This window comes from Capsella rubella, unplaced genomic scaffold (assembly GCF_000375325.1).
Source record: "Capsella rubella cultivar Monte Gargano unplaced genomic scaffold, Caprub1_0 scaffold_3, whole genome shotgun sequence".
Taxonomy (NCBI): Eukaryota; Viridiplantae; Streptophyta; class Magnoliopsida; order Brassicales; family Brassicaceae; genus Capsella; species Capsella rubella.
Genome location: NW_006238921.1, coordinates 3,535,574 through 3,550,114, shown reverse-complemented (window position 1 = coordinate 3,550,114; position 14,541 = coordinate 3,535,574). Strand labels below are relative to the sequence as shown.

Below are 14,541 nucleotides of genomic sequence, written 5' to 3'. Positions count from 1 at the left end.
ACACGTAAACTTCATAATATTTTCAACTTAAACATTCAAACTTTCCTATATATATGCATTCGATTGCAGACCACAATAACCAACAACTTAAATTAAGTTTTATATTAACATTTTACAAAGGTTATTTTTTCTTTTGAGTTTAAAATCTCTTCTGCCCATATCTTTTAGTTCCCTTCTACATACTCTTTTTCTTCATACAACCATGGCATCATCTTCAAATCATTTTCACTACCAAAGAGATGAAGATGATCCATTTGATGCGTATTATCAAAATTTTCAAGATAATTTAAATTTCTTGCAAGAACCGACCGAGCCAAAAAAACGACTTTTCATAGAGAGAAACCGTGAAGATGGGCACAATAATCTTTGGAATGATTACTTTAGTGACACTCCAACATACCCACATAATTTATTCCGTCGACGTTTTCGAATGAACAAGCCATTGTTCATGCGTATTGTGCATCGTCTATCTACCGAAATCCAATATTTTCAACAAACCCAAGATGCGGCCGGACGCGCTAGTCTTTCACCAATACAAAAGTGCACTGCAGCTATTCGTCAATTGGCATATGGTAGTGCTTCTGACACAGTCGACGAGTATGTTCGAATTGGTGCCTCCACAGCTCGAAAATGCTTGTACGAGTTTACTTCTGCAATAATTGAATTGTTTGGCGATGAATACTTAAGACGTCCCACCGAAGAAGACATACAAAGACTACTCCATCAAAATGAACAACGTGGATTCCCGGGGATGATTGGGAGCATTGACTGTATGCATTGGGGCTGGAAAAATTGTCCCACAGCTTGGAAGGGTATGTATTCACGAGCAACGGGAAAACCTACTATCGTGTTGGAAGCGGTAGCTTCTTATGACCTATGGATTTGGCATGCATTTTTTGGAGCTCCAGGTACTATGAACGACCTTAATATTCTTGATCGTTCTAATGTTTTTGATGACATTATTAACGGTCAAGCACCTGAGGTCAATTTCATTGTAAACGGAAATCAGTACAATTTGGCGTACTATCTCACTGATGGTATTTATCCGAAATGGGCCACTTTTATTCAATCTATTCGACTTCCTCAAGGTATGAAAAATTCCCTCTTCTCTAAAAAACAAGAAGCTGTGCGGAAAGATGTAGAGCGTGCTTTTGGAGTTTTGCAAGCTAGGTTTGCCATTGTTAAAAACCCTTCTCCTTTATGGGATAAAAACAAAATGGCAAATGTAATGAAAGCATGCATAATACTCCATAATATGATTGTAGAAGATGAACGACATACATACAATGTCCGTAACATTTCAGAATTTCAGCACGGAGAAGATGTCGATCAAACATATACCGTTGGTACCGCCGGTGTAGGTTCAAATATAGGCACAACAATTACTCGTCGAACCAGACTTCGTGATAAACAAGCACATGAACAATTAAAACATGATTTAATAGAACATATATGGTCTAATTTTGGACATCTTCAAGATTATGAAAATTAAGTTTTAAAGTTCTGAATTCAATGTTGTTAATTTTAATATTTGTATGTTTTCTGTTTTTTCAACTTTATGAACTTTGTAATAATAAAATACAATGAATGGTATGATCTATGTTTTATTTCCATGTTTTTAATATAATTTTAAAAATTAAATTAAAAATTAAAAATATTATTAATTTAATTGAAGGACAAATAACAAGAAACACCAATGCTCCTACACTAAAATTTCAAAAATGTCCTATGATCTAAATATTATAAAAATAATTGAGGGACCAAATTTGCTGTGACACCAATGCTGATGCTCTAATGAGCTAGATCGTACCCCTAATTAACCATTATTAATCCAAGCCGCTTAATATATTATAGGAAAACACACTCGAAACACAAAACCGTCATTATCAATCAGTTTCATAACGGAATCTATCATCATTACCCGTATGGCCGTATTAATCGAAGCTTGACATCATCGACTTATAGAACAATATCACTCAATTTATGACTAAACCGGGTTTTGATAACCGGTTACAGAGGGATGAGTGATTGGGTTCGGTTAGCAGAGGAAAAAGAAAGAGAGAGAGAGAGAGAGAGGTAAAGGAGTGAGTAGGAGAGAAACAAGATAATCGCCGTTGCTGACGTCACCGCCGGTAATCAAAATCGTCCCTTTAACCGTAATATCTCTCTTTTACTCTTTTCTTCTACCCTCTAAACAATCCGATCCAACAACTAAAAAAGTTCTTATCCTAAGCCTCATTCCTCCACTGCGCACGTTAGCCTCTTCCTCTCCTCCCCCACTCCGAGATGGAGACGACCCCGGAGACTCAGCCGAAGCCTCACCAACAGAGCGGGTCTCACCGTTTACCGGCGGGGAGAGAGGATTGGTGGAGCGAGGACGCTACGGCGACGTTGATCGAAGCTTGGGGAGATCGTTACGTCAATCTCAACCGTGGGAATCTCCGGCAAAACGATTGGAAAGAAGTCGCCGACGCCGTCAATTCGAGCCACAGGAATGGCCGGCCGAAGACCGACGTGCAGTGCAAAAATCGGATCGATACGTTGAAGAAGAAGTATAAGACTGAAAAGGCGAAGCCTTTGTCGTCGTGGTGCTTCTTTGATAGACTCGATTTCTTAATTGGTCCGGCTGTGAAGAAACCGTCCGGCGGGGTTGTTAAATCGGCGTTGATGAACCCTAATTTGAATCCTACTGGATCTAAATCGACGGGTAGCTCTCTTGACGACGACGACGATGATGATGAAGAAGATGATGATGATGATGATGCGGGTGATTGGGGGTTTGTGGTGAGGAAGCATCGTAGAGTTGAAGACGTAGATCCGAGTGAAGGATCTGCCTTTAGGGAGCTGGCGAGATCGATTCTGAAGTTAGGGGAAGCGTTTGAAAGAATCGAGGGTAAGAAGCAGCAGATGATGATTGAATTGGAGAAGCAGAGAATGGAAGTTGCAAAGGACCTTGAGTTGCAACGAATGAACATGTTGATGGAGATGCAATTGGAGCTTGAGAAATCCAAACATGGCAAACGAAGAGCTTGTTCAGGTAAAAGTGTTGTCATTTTTTTCTGTGCTTTTCAGTGTGTGAATTGGGAACTGTATCTTGAGATGAAACTTTGAGGCATTCTACTCTTGATTTTGTTTTTTAAGCTATGTGTATATGAATCATCATGTGATTGATGAGTTTACTGAAACTTTAGTTGTGCTTTGTTTGTTGTACAGGTAAGAAGTTGTAGGATTATAGATTGTGGAGGAGTTTCTGTGGTGAAGCAAGGAGCACTGGTTGGATCTAAAGCTCATACGAATTGGACAAGATGTTATTATTATTGATCTTTAGGTTTTCTTAAGTTAGAGCGATGCTTTTTTTTCTTCTTGTTTTTTTCTTTTTCATTCTTTTCTTTAGCATTGTAGAGTACATTGGTAGTAACAATGCGGATTACCAAAAGAACACTCGTAGTATCTGACATATCAAGATGTACTTTTGTGAAGTATCAATGTATGATGGTTTGTGTATCAGCTGCCTGCAGTTCCAAATAGTGCTCATCTCTCTTTTTGTGATGTGCGATTAGTCTTTTGCTAAATCAGGTTTCAGGAATGCCTAACCAGATGTGTAGCGCGGTTCTGAGGAGAACTCATCTATTCACATTCATTCATAATTAGTTTGAATTTGATCAAACCCACCAAGCTATTGATTTGGCTGTTTGCCTATGTGACTTTGCAGCACTCTGGAATCTCCAGGACAAGACTCTTGTGACCTGAGGGAGAAGAGGTGACACATGAGGCTGAATTATTGGAGCCTCAAAAAGGAACATTGCAGAAGTATATCTATCGATGTTTCATGTTTGGTAGAATTTGGGGCTACATAAGCATGTGCTCTCCTATTCAGACCTGACTTACAAAGAAGCTTTGCATCTAAAAAACCTCACTTTACTCTCCTTGGCCTACCACTTGGTCCAAAACTGGTAAGGACTCTGACCTTCCAAGGCTCATCATGTACCTGAGTTATCTCTTCGCATGTGATGGTTACTTTGAAAGTTTAAACTCGGTTCTTGCATACAAACGATGAAGTAAGCATTTGGTTCTGAATATTGGAATTCGTACATCAGAGATATACTTTAGATTATCGAAGATGACTTGCAAGCAAAGTGAAAATTACAGCTGATAAAGAGATATGATAGAGAGGTAAGGCCTATACAAAAGGAGGCTGTCCAAGATCATACAAGTAAGCATCAAGACTAGACCCATCAAGCAACATCAAGTCACTATAAGGTACAAGATCAAGAAAAGCAGCAAGTTCAGGAGAATTATCCAACGGGGACACGTGGTTGTTTCCCCCAGAATGGGCAAGTAGTCGAGTGCGAGCAACAGCTAGATCATGTTGAAGCTCAAGCATCTTCTTCTGCAGTGAAGCTATAGCTCCAATGCAACCGTAAACAGGATCCTTGAGACGAACCTCAGCTTCATAAGCCAACGAGTTAACGGTTTCTTGTCTCTGTTCTTCGGGAACCTCACCGAGAAGCTTACTGACGTTGCTGGCTCCAAAGACTTTATGGACTTTGGCGAAAGTTATCAGGTCACTTGAGCGGAAATAAGGAGCGAAAATGCAAGTGGGAGTGCATCGTCTCTTCAAGAGCTTGCAGGCTGCACAAGATGAGCTTGATCGTGGCTCATGCCCTCTCATCTCAAACTCTTTCTTTTGTTTGTTTGTTTTGAAGTTGGGTGGTAAATGTTAGGCTCTCGTTTTTCCCAAGTTTTATCTCGTGCTTCCTTTATATATTAATAAGAGTCTTTTAACTTTTTGTGAAGAAGAGTGTGTTTTGTTTTTGAAAGTAATAGAGAGAAGGGAACAAATGGGACAAGGCATGGGCCTCTGCATCATTTGTGTTGGATTGAGCTTTTTCTTGCTAATTGCATGATTGGTTGTGAGTTCGAGTCCAAGCTCCAAGGTCATAAATCATAATCATATACTGGTTTATCTTTGAGATTTTTGGTATTGAGCTTTTGAGTATAATGTTGAAAAATCAAAGGACAACAACAACTATAGAGATAGAGAGACTTCAAAGTAACCAATCAGCTAATTTTCTCCTTTTGGTGGATACAGTGTATATATATATATTAAAAAAGCAAGACTTTGGACTTTTGGATTAGATGAAGCAAGTCAATCAAGGAAAATCAAAATACAAAATCGATGTCACAATGACCCAAATTGAAGAGTGATATTATAACAAAGTGGACGATGCTTAAAACCACATAAAATGGGGGCACATATCAATTTTTTGGGTTCTTATTTTAGATTAAACATCATAGTTGAGCAAAAGAAGGACAAATAAATAAAGAAATCACAGGTTGCATAAAAGGATTGGAGTGTGGAAATGGAGAAGACAAGACATTTGACAAGAAAAGTGAGAGAATGAGAAAGCCCACCACTCAACACCACCAGCACCGTCCCCTTCACTATCCATTTTCCCTTCTTTATTTGTCTTCCTCTCTTCTACTCATCATCATCATTCATTATGGCTGCGAATATACCAATAACAAGAAATATCAACACACAAATTAAATTTCTTTTGTTAAATCAAACATTCAAAAATGTTAAGGATCTTGAAGTTTTCTAATCCTTATAATGAAATACACAAAAAGATAATAACAACTTAACTACAGATCCAAAGAATCTTGTAATCTTTCAACCTTTGTGAATGACAAAACAAGTGAAAATTTTAAGAAAATTGCTAAATGCAACTAATTGAAATCTTCTTTATCTTGTCATTTAATAAATTAACCCTAAAATGTAATGCTTTCCAATCCTTTACCACTAATAATGATTCTAATCTCAGAGGCTTACCTAACCTTTTCTAGTAGCTCACAAAGATTACCATCTAATCTCTTAAGCCACATCAAAACCCATACTCATCATCTCCATTCTGTTTGTAAGTTCTTCTGAAATATGAGTAGAATGAAAAAGGTTTCTGGCAAAATAGCTATGTCAACGTCTAATAAGGAACGAACGACACAACTGACTTTTTTGAATATATCCATGCATGTAAAAGGTTTAATATATCCAAAGTCTATAATTGCTCTGTATATCTGTATCTCATCGATATGAACAATATCGGCATACGTATATATACATGTAAACTGATAACAAATAAACTCGCAAAAAAAATAAAAAATAAACAACTTTACATGTGCATCTAAAGGTTCGAAACAGAGTTGGCTAAAAACAGAGTAAAAGAGACATACACACGCTAAATGTGGAACTATAATAGAAATCTATAAACCAGACATAGTTGGCCAGAAGAGTGGTTGGTTGACGTCCTGGAGTTCGTCCGGTTACTTTGACTTTCCTCTTCCAGATTCCTCAGATAGTTCCTAAGCCTATTAAAACAAAAAAAAGCTGTTAAAACAAAAATCGTTTTCTTCTAATGTTTTCTAACAAATCCGTTTAAAAGTCAGAACTTTACCTCTCTAGTGAGTGGTGGTGCTTCTGCTTCTACGATCTTTTCGGCCAAAAGAGATTTCACTGGCTTTGTTAGTGAGCCTAGCTTTAAGGCTCCGCCACTAGTCTGCGCTCTTTGGACTTTGAAGTTCATTAACCACTTTGGTTTGTATCCCATCGCCAAACCAAAGGCAATACCAGGTATGAATCCTATTCCAGCTGCTATCCAACTCAGGAACTCTTCTTCTTCTTCCTCTGATTCCGGCGTTTCATTTTGTTGCGATGCCGGTGTATGTTTATTTCTGCAAACTTCGTCAAGTGAAGGGCCGAAAAGTACCAGGTTATCCTCAAAGGCAGAGCAGTTTTGCCTTCGAAACTGATTGCCCCCTGGTATTAGGCCTGAAAGCTGGTTGTGAGCGAAGTTCATGTAAGCAAGGAACGAGAGGTTCCCTAACTCTTGTGGAATTTCTCCTGAAAGCTTGTTTTGGGAAACGTCCAACGACTCGAGAACTGTCAGATTCCCCATAGATGAAGGGATGCGGCCAGTGAATGCATTGTTTGCCAAGTTAAGCACACGAATGTCTTTCAATAGACCGATGGACGTTGGTATCTCTCCTTCAAATTTGTTTCCAGAAAAGTCGATTGTTGTGTACAATTTAAAGATACGCTCCAGCTCCAGTGCTGAACCTCTATTAATCAAAACCAGTGAATCATGGTAATATCCCATGTCATCTCCAATGTACTTTTGGTCAGACCAATAACTGTTTGTACCATGTGATGACATCCCACTCCACTTCAAAAAGTACTCTGTCGGCAAAGTTCCATTAAACTGATTATGTGATATGTCGATGATTCGCAACTTAGAGAACGAGACTTGATGTATTGGTCCATGGAATGCATTGGAGCGTAAGACAAGAACTTGTAGCTCTGGCAGAGAACTCAACCAGAACGAAAACGTGTCATTGATTATGTTGCTTTCCACGTTCAGAACTTCAAGAATAGAGAAAAATCTCAAAGATCTTGGAAGCATTCCCACCAGCTGGTTATGACCAACGTCTAGTGTCCTCAGCCTTTCAAATATATGCTCCGGAAGACCTCCACTAAGATTATTTCGACGAAGGTTTAGAACTGAAAGAGTTTTCTTGAGATTTCCCATACAACGAGGGATTGAACCACTAAAGTTGTTGTCTGATAAATCGAGAATTCTTAGAGAACGCAACGTGCATACGAAAGATGGAATATTGCCAGTGAGGTTGTTGTTGGAGCCAAAAAAGTTCATCATAGATGGTTTCGGGACAGAGGCTCTTTCGAAGCCCGTGATGGTATTGTTGGAAAGATTCACGCTGTCCAAGTTTGTTTGCGTCCATAACCATCTAGGAACTTGACCTTTGATTTTGTTGTTGGAGATGTCAAGAACCGCCATTTCATGTTGGGTTCTTAGGAACTCTGGAAGCTCGGTGATACCACAGCCTGACAATCGCAACTGATATAGCGAAGGAGGATATGAAACTGAACTCTTGTTTGTGACTGAAACATGGTTGCCTGAGAGATACAAAAATCGGAGGCTCTTGAAATATGATAAGACATCATTCAAGTCGATCGTAGTGGGAGTGTTCAAATGGGATAGGTTAAGATCTTCGAGCGACTTGAGATGGGAGAAGAGGCTAAAGTCAACCGGGGATTGGGTATTCAAATGGGAAAGGCTAAGTCTCTTAAGGTTGACTAATTTAGAAATGGATCTTGGGATTGGTCCTATGAAGTTGTTATTGTTAACGTCTAACGTTTTTAGGTTAGAGGGTAAAGATATGTTGCCAAATTCAAGATTGCCGTTGAATTGGTTATCACTCAAAATAATATAAATCAAAGAAGGAATGGTAAAGAGAGAAGAAGGGAGGGTTCCAGTGAAAGCGTTTTCAGCTGCCTGAAAATACTTTAAGTTGGATAGTGAAGAGATGTTAGGAGGAAGCGTGCCTGTGAGCAGATTAAAATTGAGTGTTAGGTCTGTCAACCTTGTCAAATTCGGTAGTGAAATGGGTAAATTTCCACTGAGGTAAGTGCGAGAAACACCCAAGGTTGTCAGTTGGTTCAGATTGCCAAAAGAAGAAGGGATTTCACCGACGAAATTGTTACTAGAAAGCTCGAGGGAAGTGAGCTTATAAAGGTTTCCAATCCAAGATGGAACCTGACCTGAAAACAGATTATAGGAAAGGTCAAGAGACATGAGTTGAGAAATGTTTCCGGTTGAAGATAGAATCAGATCAGAAAATCGATTAAAAGAAAGATCGAGAGTAGTGAGATGAGAAAGGTTTCCAGCTAAAGCCAGGATTTGACCACTAAAACCATTAGATGAAAGATCAAGAGTGGTTAGAAAAGGAAGGTTTTGAAGACTGCTATTGGAATGAAACCGGCCAAGGAGGCAGCTGCAGCTAAGGTCTAGCTCGATCACTTCCCCGGACTTTGCATTGCAGGTGACACCCTCCCAATTACAACAGTCGTTGTTGTTCCCCCATGACTCCGTCTTCGGGTGAGGGTGTACGATGCTACCATTGATTAAACAATTGTAATCACACGATGGATTCTGACTCTGAAACTCGTTCTTGAACTGGAGAAGTGCATCCCTTTGTTCGGGACGACACAAGTGCCTAGTAGGAGCCGCAAGGACGTCCCCAAAATTATGAACGAATGACAGGAGAAAATAAAGTGTAACAAGAATCATACTCGTTGAATTCCAAGAGCCTTTCATCCTTCTCTACGCTTAATTTAACTTTCTTGAATATCAATGATGAAAAGAAACTATAGATATTGCGATGGTAAAATGGTTTCGCACCCGTCTCTTTATATGGATTTCTTATAAAAGCTAAAAGTCACAATTTGAAAAGTCGCAATCTGAGTTGAATAGTCAAAAAAAAATAAAAGAGTACTAGGAATGGTACTCATTGAGTAGCGTTTCGTCGTCAGGCTAAATTTATTTTGTTTTCTCGCTTTGACGATAATGAAAAACCAAAGACGAAGGTGGAAGTTCTGATGGTAAATAACATGGTTTCGTGTCCATCTCTTTATATAACATATGTATTATAAAGATTTGTACGATAATAGAATCTACTCCACAAAAATAAATCCTACACAATTTGCTATAACTAAAAGTCTTTGTACGTGTTGAATAGTCAATTTCCGCGCGTCTTATTTTTAATTACGAACACGCAACTTCAGAACGTTGTTTGAAAAAAAAAATAGTATTAGTAAAGAACGTCTTAGTGAAGGAAAGAAAATAAGGCGACAGAACAGAACATCTACTGGATGCTATTCAACCAATTAATGATGGTTCAATAGTATATTTTCTTTTTCTTCTTTATTGTCATTCCTCGTGGATCCATAAATAAGAAATCCATGCAAACATAACAAAAAAGAGTCAACTCTCTTTGTAAAGGTTTCTCGAATCAAACAATAGTATCAAAGATTCTGCCAGAACATGGTTTTAAGTAAAATAAAAAATGAAAGGTCATATCATATTGAGTACCTTCTTCAGCTAAAAATTTCTCAGGATGAGGCAGAGAATGTCACACAGACCCCTGATCTCGCTTGATCATGTTCTTGTTTCTTCAATACATGGCAGTAGTTAAGCTGTCTCATAACAAAACAAAACGATGGATAATTTTGGTGTTAATCACTGCACTTTCATTCGATAAAAATGCATTAAGGAAGATTAGTGATGAGAACCTAACCTCCATACGGAATACACTAGTTGGTAAGACGATTCCAGCACCAACTGAAGTTCTGACTGTCTCCAAGAACTTTGGAGCACTGAAGTTCCTAAACTCATTCTCTGATAACTTTGCCATATTCCCCACAGATGCAAACACATGCCCGTGGATTCCTCTCTCTCTTAACCATCTCACTGGCAAATCAAATGAGAGATCCGCAAATGCAGTCACCGCAGCATCTCCTCCCACAAAATCCCGTTCACTATCGCCTTTCCTCCTTGGCTCGTTGGGACCAAGTCCTCTGGTCTTGAATCCCCATAGTGCGGATGGCCCACCCAAAGAGCATAGAGGCGATGAATTGCCACCCAAGAAGAATCTCTCTGGCACAGAGGAAGGTCGGTTCTGGTATCCGCTTCCCCATGGAAAAGAGACACCCCCAGACACACCAAAGTTTAGAGCAGTGTTGTAAAACCCGAACGGAACAGCATATCGAAGATCAATTTCCTGAGGAAAAAATGACAGTGGGTGCTAAAAGTATCAGAGTTCTATGATTCTTGTTATTTCCTCTCACAGTGAACATACATTCATTCCAAACTTAACTGAAGTTCATGTACAACAAGAAAGAAGAGGGGACCAACCTGCTTCAAAAAGCGTAAGCTACGGCTATCAGGAGCAAGACCACCAATTTGAGAAGTAGAGACGAAAGCATATCCATTAGTTGGCCTCAAGTATGAGTTTCTCTGGTCAAATTTAAAAGTATACTTCAATGCAGAAAGAAAAGTGTGTCCCAGTTGCCTCCTTATTGATGCTGAAGCTGCTTGGGATGGATCTATCAGATTACGCCACGCAATCGTGTAAACGAGCTCATGATACTTGCTTGAGAGAAGACCGAGAGAAAGACCGAGGGATCGTTCTTTATACGATGAAAACTTAAGCCAATCTTGAGTCGAAAGGTAAAGGCGAGAAGTAAAAGGAGTAGAAAATCCTCTGAACCTTGGCAGATACATTCCCAAGCCAACCTCAGCGGAGTTGTCATAGCCATGAACTATAGACCCGTCCCATATATCTCCATAGCCAAAAATGTTCTTATACTTCAAAGAAGCTTCAAGGCTTGATGATCTAGCCTACAAGAACATCACAGTTATGTCCAACAATAAAAATTCATGAAATAAGATCAACCAGAAGTATAAAAAAGAGCAATGCACGTTATAAGTCCAGATTCCACTCTATAGAAGCCAATACGGAATAAACCAACTCAACTGAAACATAGCAGTGAATTGTTACTACTAAAGCAATACCTCAGCTCTAGTGTAGACGCCAATTTGGCCGGTGAGAGGGCTTTTGCTCTCGACAACTTCAATTACCACATTGGTGGTACCAGGAAGCTCAGGAGGACCAGAATCGAGCGTAATGTTGACGGAATCAAAGATATCTAACGCTCGGAGATTCGAATTAGCAACCCTAGAAGCTTCGAGAAGCTCCTGCAACGTGGTCGCCTCTCTGGCAGCTTCCAATTCCGCCTCGATGATATGGTCCTTGGTCTTCTGGTTTCCTCTGACAATCACGTCGTGAACACGCACCGGCACAGGAGCAGCTCGCATCCGACGGAAAAGAGATTCCGCGTTGATCCTGTCTGCACTGGATCGGCCTTTGCGCGTTTGAGATTTCGACTCGGTGTCATCGTCTTCTCCTTCGTTATCCTCCTCCTCTTCTTCTTCTTCTCCTTCTTCATCTCCGTTAAGTTCTTCAACTACTTCTTCTTCTTCGGGTTCTCGGATTGGTGGATTCACGTCAAGTTCTTCCGCCGGATTCGCCATGAGACCGAGAGATGGCAACTGAGAGTAGAAATTTCGAGTTTTCGGCAAATCGAGGAATCAATTTGACGAGACTATAAGAAGTCCACAAGCGTCTATGTAACCTTCTACATGTCCCAGAGGCTTCATTGAAACCTCTTGCTTTCTTAACGATGTCGTTTAGCAGTTCATCAGTAAAAAATGAACTTTCCAAGCTTCATAGACATGATTATGTCAACTCTTAGCAAATTTTATCAAAAATTGGCTCATTAATATTTACTAATAGGGACATCATGCAAAAGAACACCAAACATGAGCTACTCCAAAAAAGCATTGTTTGTGCAAATTATTTTGCTAGCTTAAAGCTGTATCGCCTTGGAGTTGGGATGAAAAACTAAGTATTCATTTAACTGTGTTCCCCTTTTTATGTATATTACTAATAGATTATGAAGATAAGTTACTCTATAAGTAAGGTCTATGCATAGTTTCAGACATTAATCAACTCTATAACTGTTACTCAGTTTGTCTTACTTCCGTTGAATGGTTAACAGGAGGTGTCATTCCATGTGTCTGCCTTTTTGATATGTTAAAAACCCTCTATTCAATTTGATATCTACTTTCTAGTATATGATAAATAGATGACTACTTTGAGGATGGTGAGTCTGAGTTGAAACATCCAAAGAACCAGCCAAGACAAACCCAAAATATTAGCATTTCCTTTGTTTATCCCAAACTGCTAAAAGCCTATAACCTTGGTACAAACTAGCCAAAAACCACAAAACAAAATACATTTCAAGTAGGTACGACAGAAGCAATACAAACTCAGGGATATTTTGAGACTTTGGAGCAGAACTTAAGTAGATGACTACCTGTATCTTCTCCTTCCTTAATGAGTTCCAGCTCGAAGGAATCACCTATATTCACTCCATTAACATCACAGAACTCTCTCCACTCTTTTCCCAATCTCATTCTTCCATATCCGTCCTCGGGTTTTAGACTTGTCGTCCGTTTGATCCCGTATCGATTCACAAGAGTTATCTTCCTCGCTTTCTCGATACCATTCGTCTTCACAAAGGTCCTCGGTAGACACTGCCATAAAGAACTCCAAAACATTACAAACTCTGAAACTAATGTCAAAAAATGATTGAAGGAAACTTACTTACCAGTTTATACTTCTTGAAATTGTATGGTTTGAGAGTTAGTGTCAAGAATCTGTATTGGCTCGCTGTAGAGGAAGGACAAAGCTGAAGAACAGGTGTTGTACCGGTTTGCACAAGCTTAAGGGTTAAGAAATCGTTGGCTCTTAGTCGATTTGTGATGCAGAAACTTCTCCAGCCGCTTCTGATGTAAACCTCACCGTCTGGTTTGTGACTTAGGATCAATGTCCATGGTATCCCATGTTCATTTAATAAAATGATCTCACCCTTACGGTTCATCAAACCATTAGATCATGAGAAACCTACTGGGAGAAACTGTAAAACTTATATAATTAGATTCTAAAAGACTCCTTTAAGGAGAAGTAGTTTAATGCAGAAGTAATCATTCACCAGTATATCTTTGCGTAGATTGGACTCGGTGACACATGCTACAAAACAAGAGTGAGGGTCGTCTGATGAAGATTTTGCTTCTGCTGTGTTCTGATTCCTCTCTGAATCTGAATAATCTGAATTGTTTCAAATTTCAACTTTCAACTTCGAACGAGATTCAAACAGAATCTTGGAAAACATGAAAAGGTACTATTGCATTTTAGATTAAACAGGATCTTGGAAAAGGTACTATTGCATTTTTAAGTCAACCAAAGTGTATATATAGACAACATTGAATCCGGTTTTGTGCTAAAGAGAGAGTCGAACCAGATGATAGTTGAATGACATCGTCGTCATCATATTGAAACTCACAGCAGCTTGGTCCAAAACACGTGACATGGAACAACAAGTCTCCATCATGTCTGAAAACAACTATGTCGCCGACTCGGAGATCATGGCTGGTGGCGAACTTTTGCCAGCCTTGGGTGAGTCTCCGACCGTCCATCTTCACTTGCCAGGTTATATCAGAAACGAAAGACCTCAGCTTCACCACCCCATTGCCCTCATTTGTTGTTCCCTGTATGTGCCTTAAGAAGAAAGCCATGGGAATATTCTACAACAGAAGAAACCCAGAGAGGGAGAAATCAACCAAACAGATTCATGCATATCAGAGAAAGAGAGTGAAGGAGAGAAAAATATTACGAGGTGAGTGTGGAATCCAGGAAGAAGAGGCCGGAAGAAGTGTGGATTGACCGGTGAGGAAGCTGAAACATTTTCCATTGACGAAGAGCTTTTCATTTTTTCTTGTTTGAATAAAGCTTAAAGCTGTGAAGTGTGCAGTCGCTTCATATTCTCCAATTTCGGCTCTGTTTTGGTGGTTTCTTATAGAGACTATCTTTTCTCCAACTTTATGCCGTTTCAGCATGTCATAAACGACACGTACGCTGACATACGAGGGATCTCTATGGCATACGCATACCGCATACGAATCACTGGCATTTAAACCAAATCAAACCAAAGTTCTTTTTTTCTTTTTTTCTAAACAAATCAAAGTTCTAGGAGCACCGATTCTACTCCAAAAATTATGATTTCCG

The 14,541-nt window shown here is 39.4% G+C and overlaps 6 protein-coding genes across 6 annotated transcripts; 2 read left to right on the top strand and 4 right to left on the bottom strand.

Moving 5' to 3' along the window:
• Positions 1-202: 202 nt before the first annotated feature.
• On the top strand, positions 203-1,492 carry LOC111831417 (putative nuclease HARBI1). Its single transcript, XM_023785492.1, has one exon. The coding sequence runs from the start codon at positions 203-205 to the stop codon at positions 1,490-1,492; it is 1,290 nt and encodes a 429-aa protein (XP_023641260.1).
• A 574-nt stretch (positions 1,493-2,066) lies between these two features.
• LOC17890739 (trihelix transcription factor ASIL2) lies at positions 2,067-3,504 on the top strand. The gene is made up of 2 exons (XM_006298292.2): positions 2,067-3,037; positions 3,214-3,504. Exons 1-2 carry the CDS (start codon positions 2,287-2,289, stop codon positions 3,225-3,227), a joined length of 765 nt encoding a protein of 254 aa, XP_006298354.1. The 5' UTR covers positions 2,067-2,286; the 3' UTR covers positions 3,228-3,504.
• On the bottom strand, positions 3,352-4,963 carry LOC17891094 (LOB domain-containing protein 21). Its single transcript, XM_023785752.1, has one exon. The coding sequence runs from the start codon at positions 4,670-4,672 to the stop codon at positions 4,181-4,183; it is 492 nt and encodes a 163-aa protein (XP_023641520.1). The 5' UTR covers positions 4,673-4,963; the 3' UTR covers positions 3,352-4,180.
• A 1,118-nt stretch (positions 4,964-6,081) lies between these two features.
• On the bottom strand, positions 6,082-9,312 carry LOC17893618 (receptor-like protein 12). Its single transcript, XM_006296880.2, has 2 exons — positions 6,453-9,312; positions 6,082-6,366 (listed from the first exon to the last, which is right to left on the bottom strand). Exons 1-2 carry the CDS (start codon positions 9,168-9,170, stop codon positions 6,361-6,363), a joined length of 2,724 nt encoding a protein of 907 aa, XP_006296942.1. The 5' UTR covers positions 9,171-9,312; the 3' UTR covers positions 6,082-6,360.
• A 431-nt stretch (positions 9,313-9,743) lies between these two features.
• On the bottom strand, positions 9,744-12,040 carry LOC17892511 (sorting and assembly machinery component 50 homolog B). The gene is made up of 4 exons (XM_006297342.2): positions 11,427-12,040; positions 10,767-11,252; positions 10,150-10,632; positions 9,744-10,048 (listed from the first exon to the last, which is right to left on the bottom strand). Exons 1-4 carry the CDS (start codon positions 11,943-11,945, stop codon positions 9,965-9,967), a joined length of 1,572 nt encoding a protein of 523 aa, XP_006297404.2. The 5' UTR covers positions 11,946-12,040; the 3' UTR covers positions 9,744-9,964.
• A 703-nt stretch (positions 12,041-12,743) lies between these two features.
• LOC17893338 (B3 domain-containing protein REM14) lies at positions 12,744-14,227 on the bottom strand. Its single transcript, XM_023785491.1, has 5 exons — positions 14,150-14,227; positions 13,820-14,060; positions 13,469-13,584; positions 13,085-13,345; positions 12,744-13,010 (listed from the first exon to the last, which is right to left on the bottom strand). Exons 1-5 carry the CDS (start codon positions 14,225-14,227, stop codon positions 12,744-12,746), a joined length of 963 nt encoding a protein of 320 aa, XP_023641259.1.
• Between the last annotated feature and the right edge of the window lie 314 nt (positions 14,228-14,541).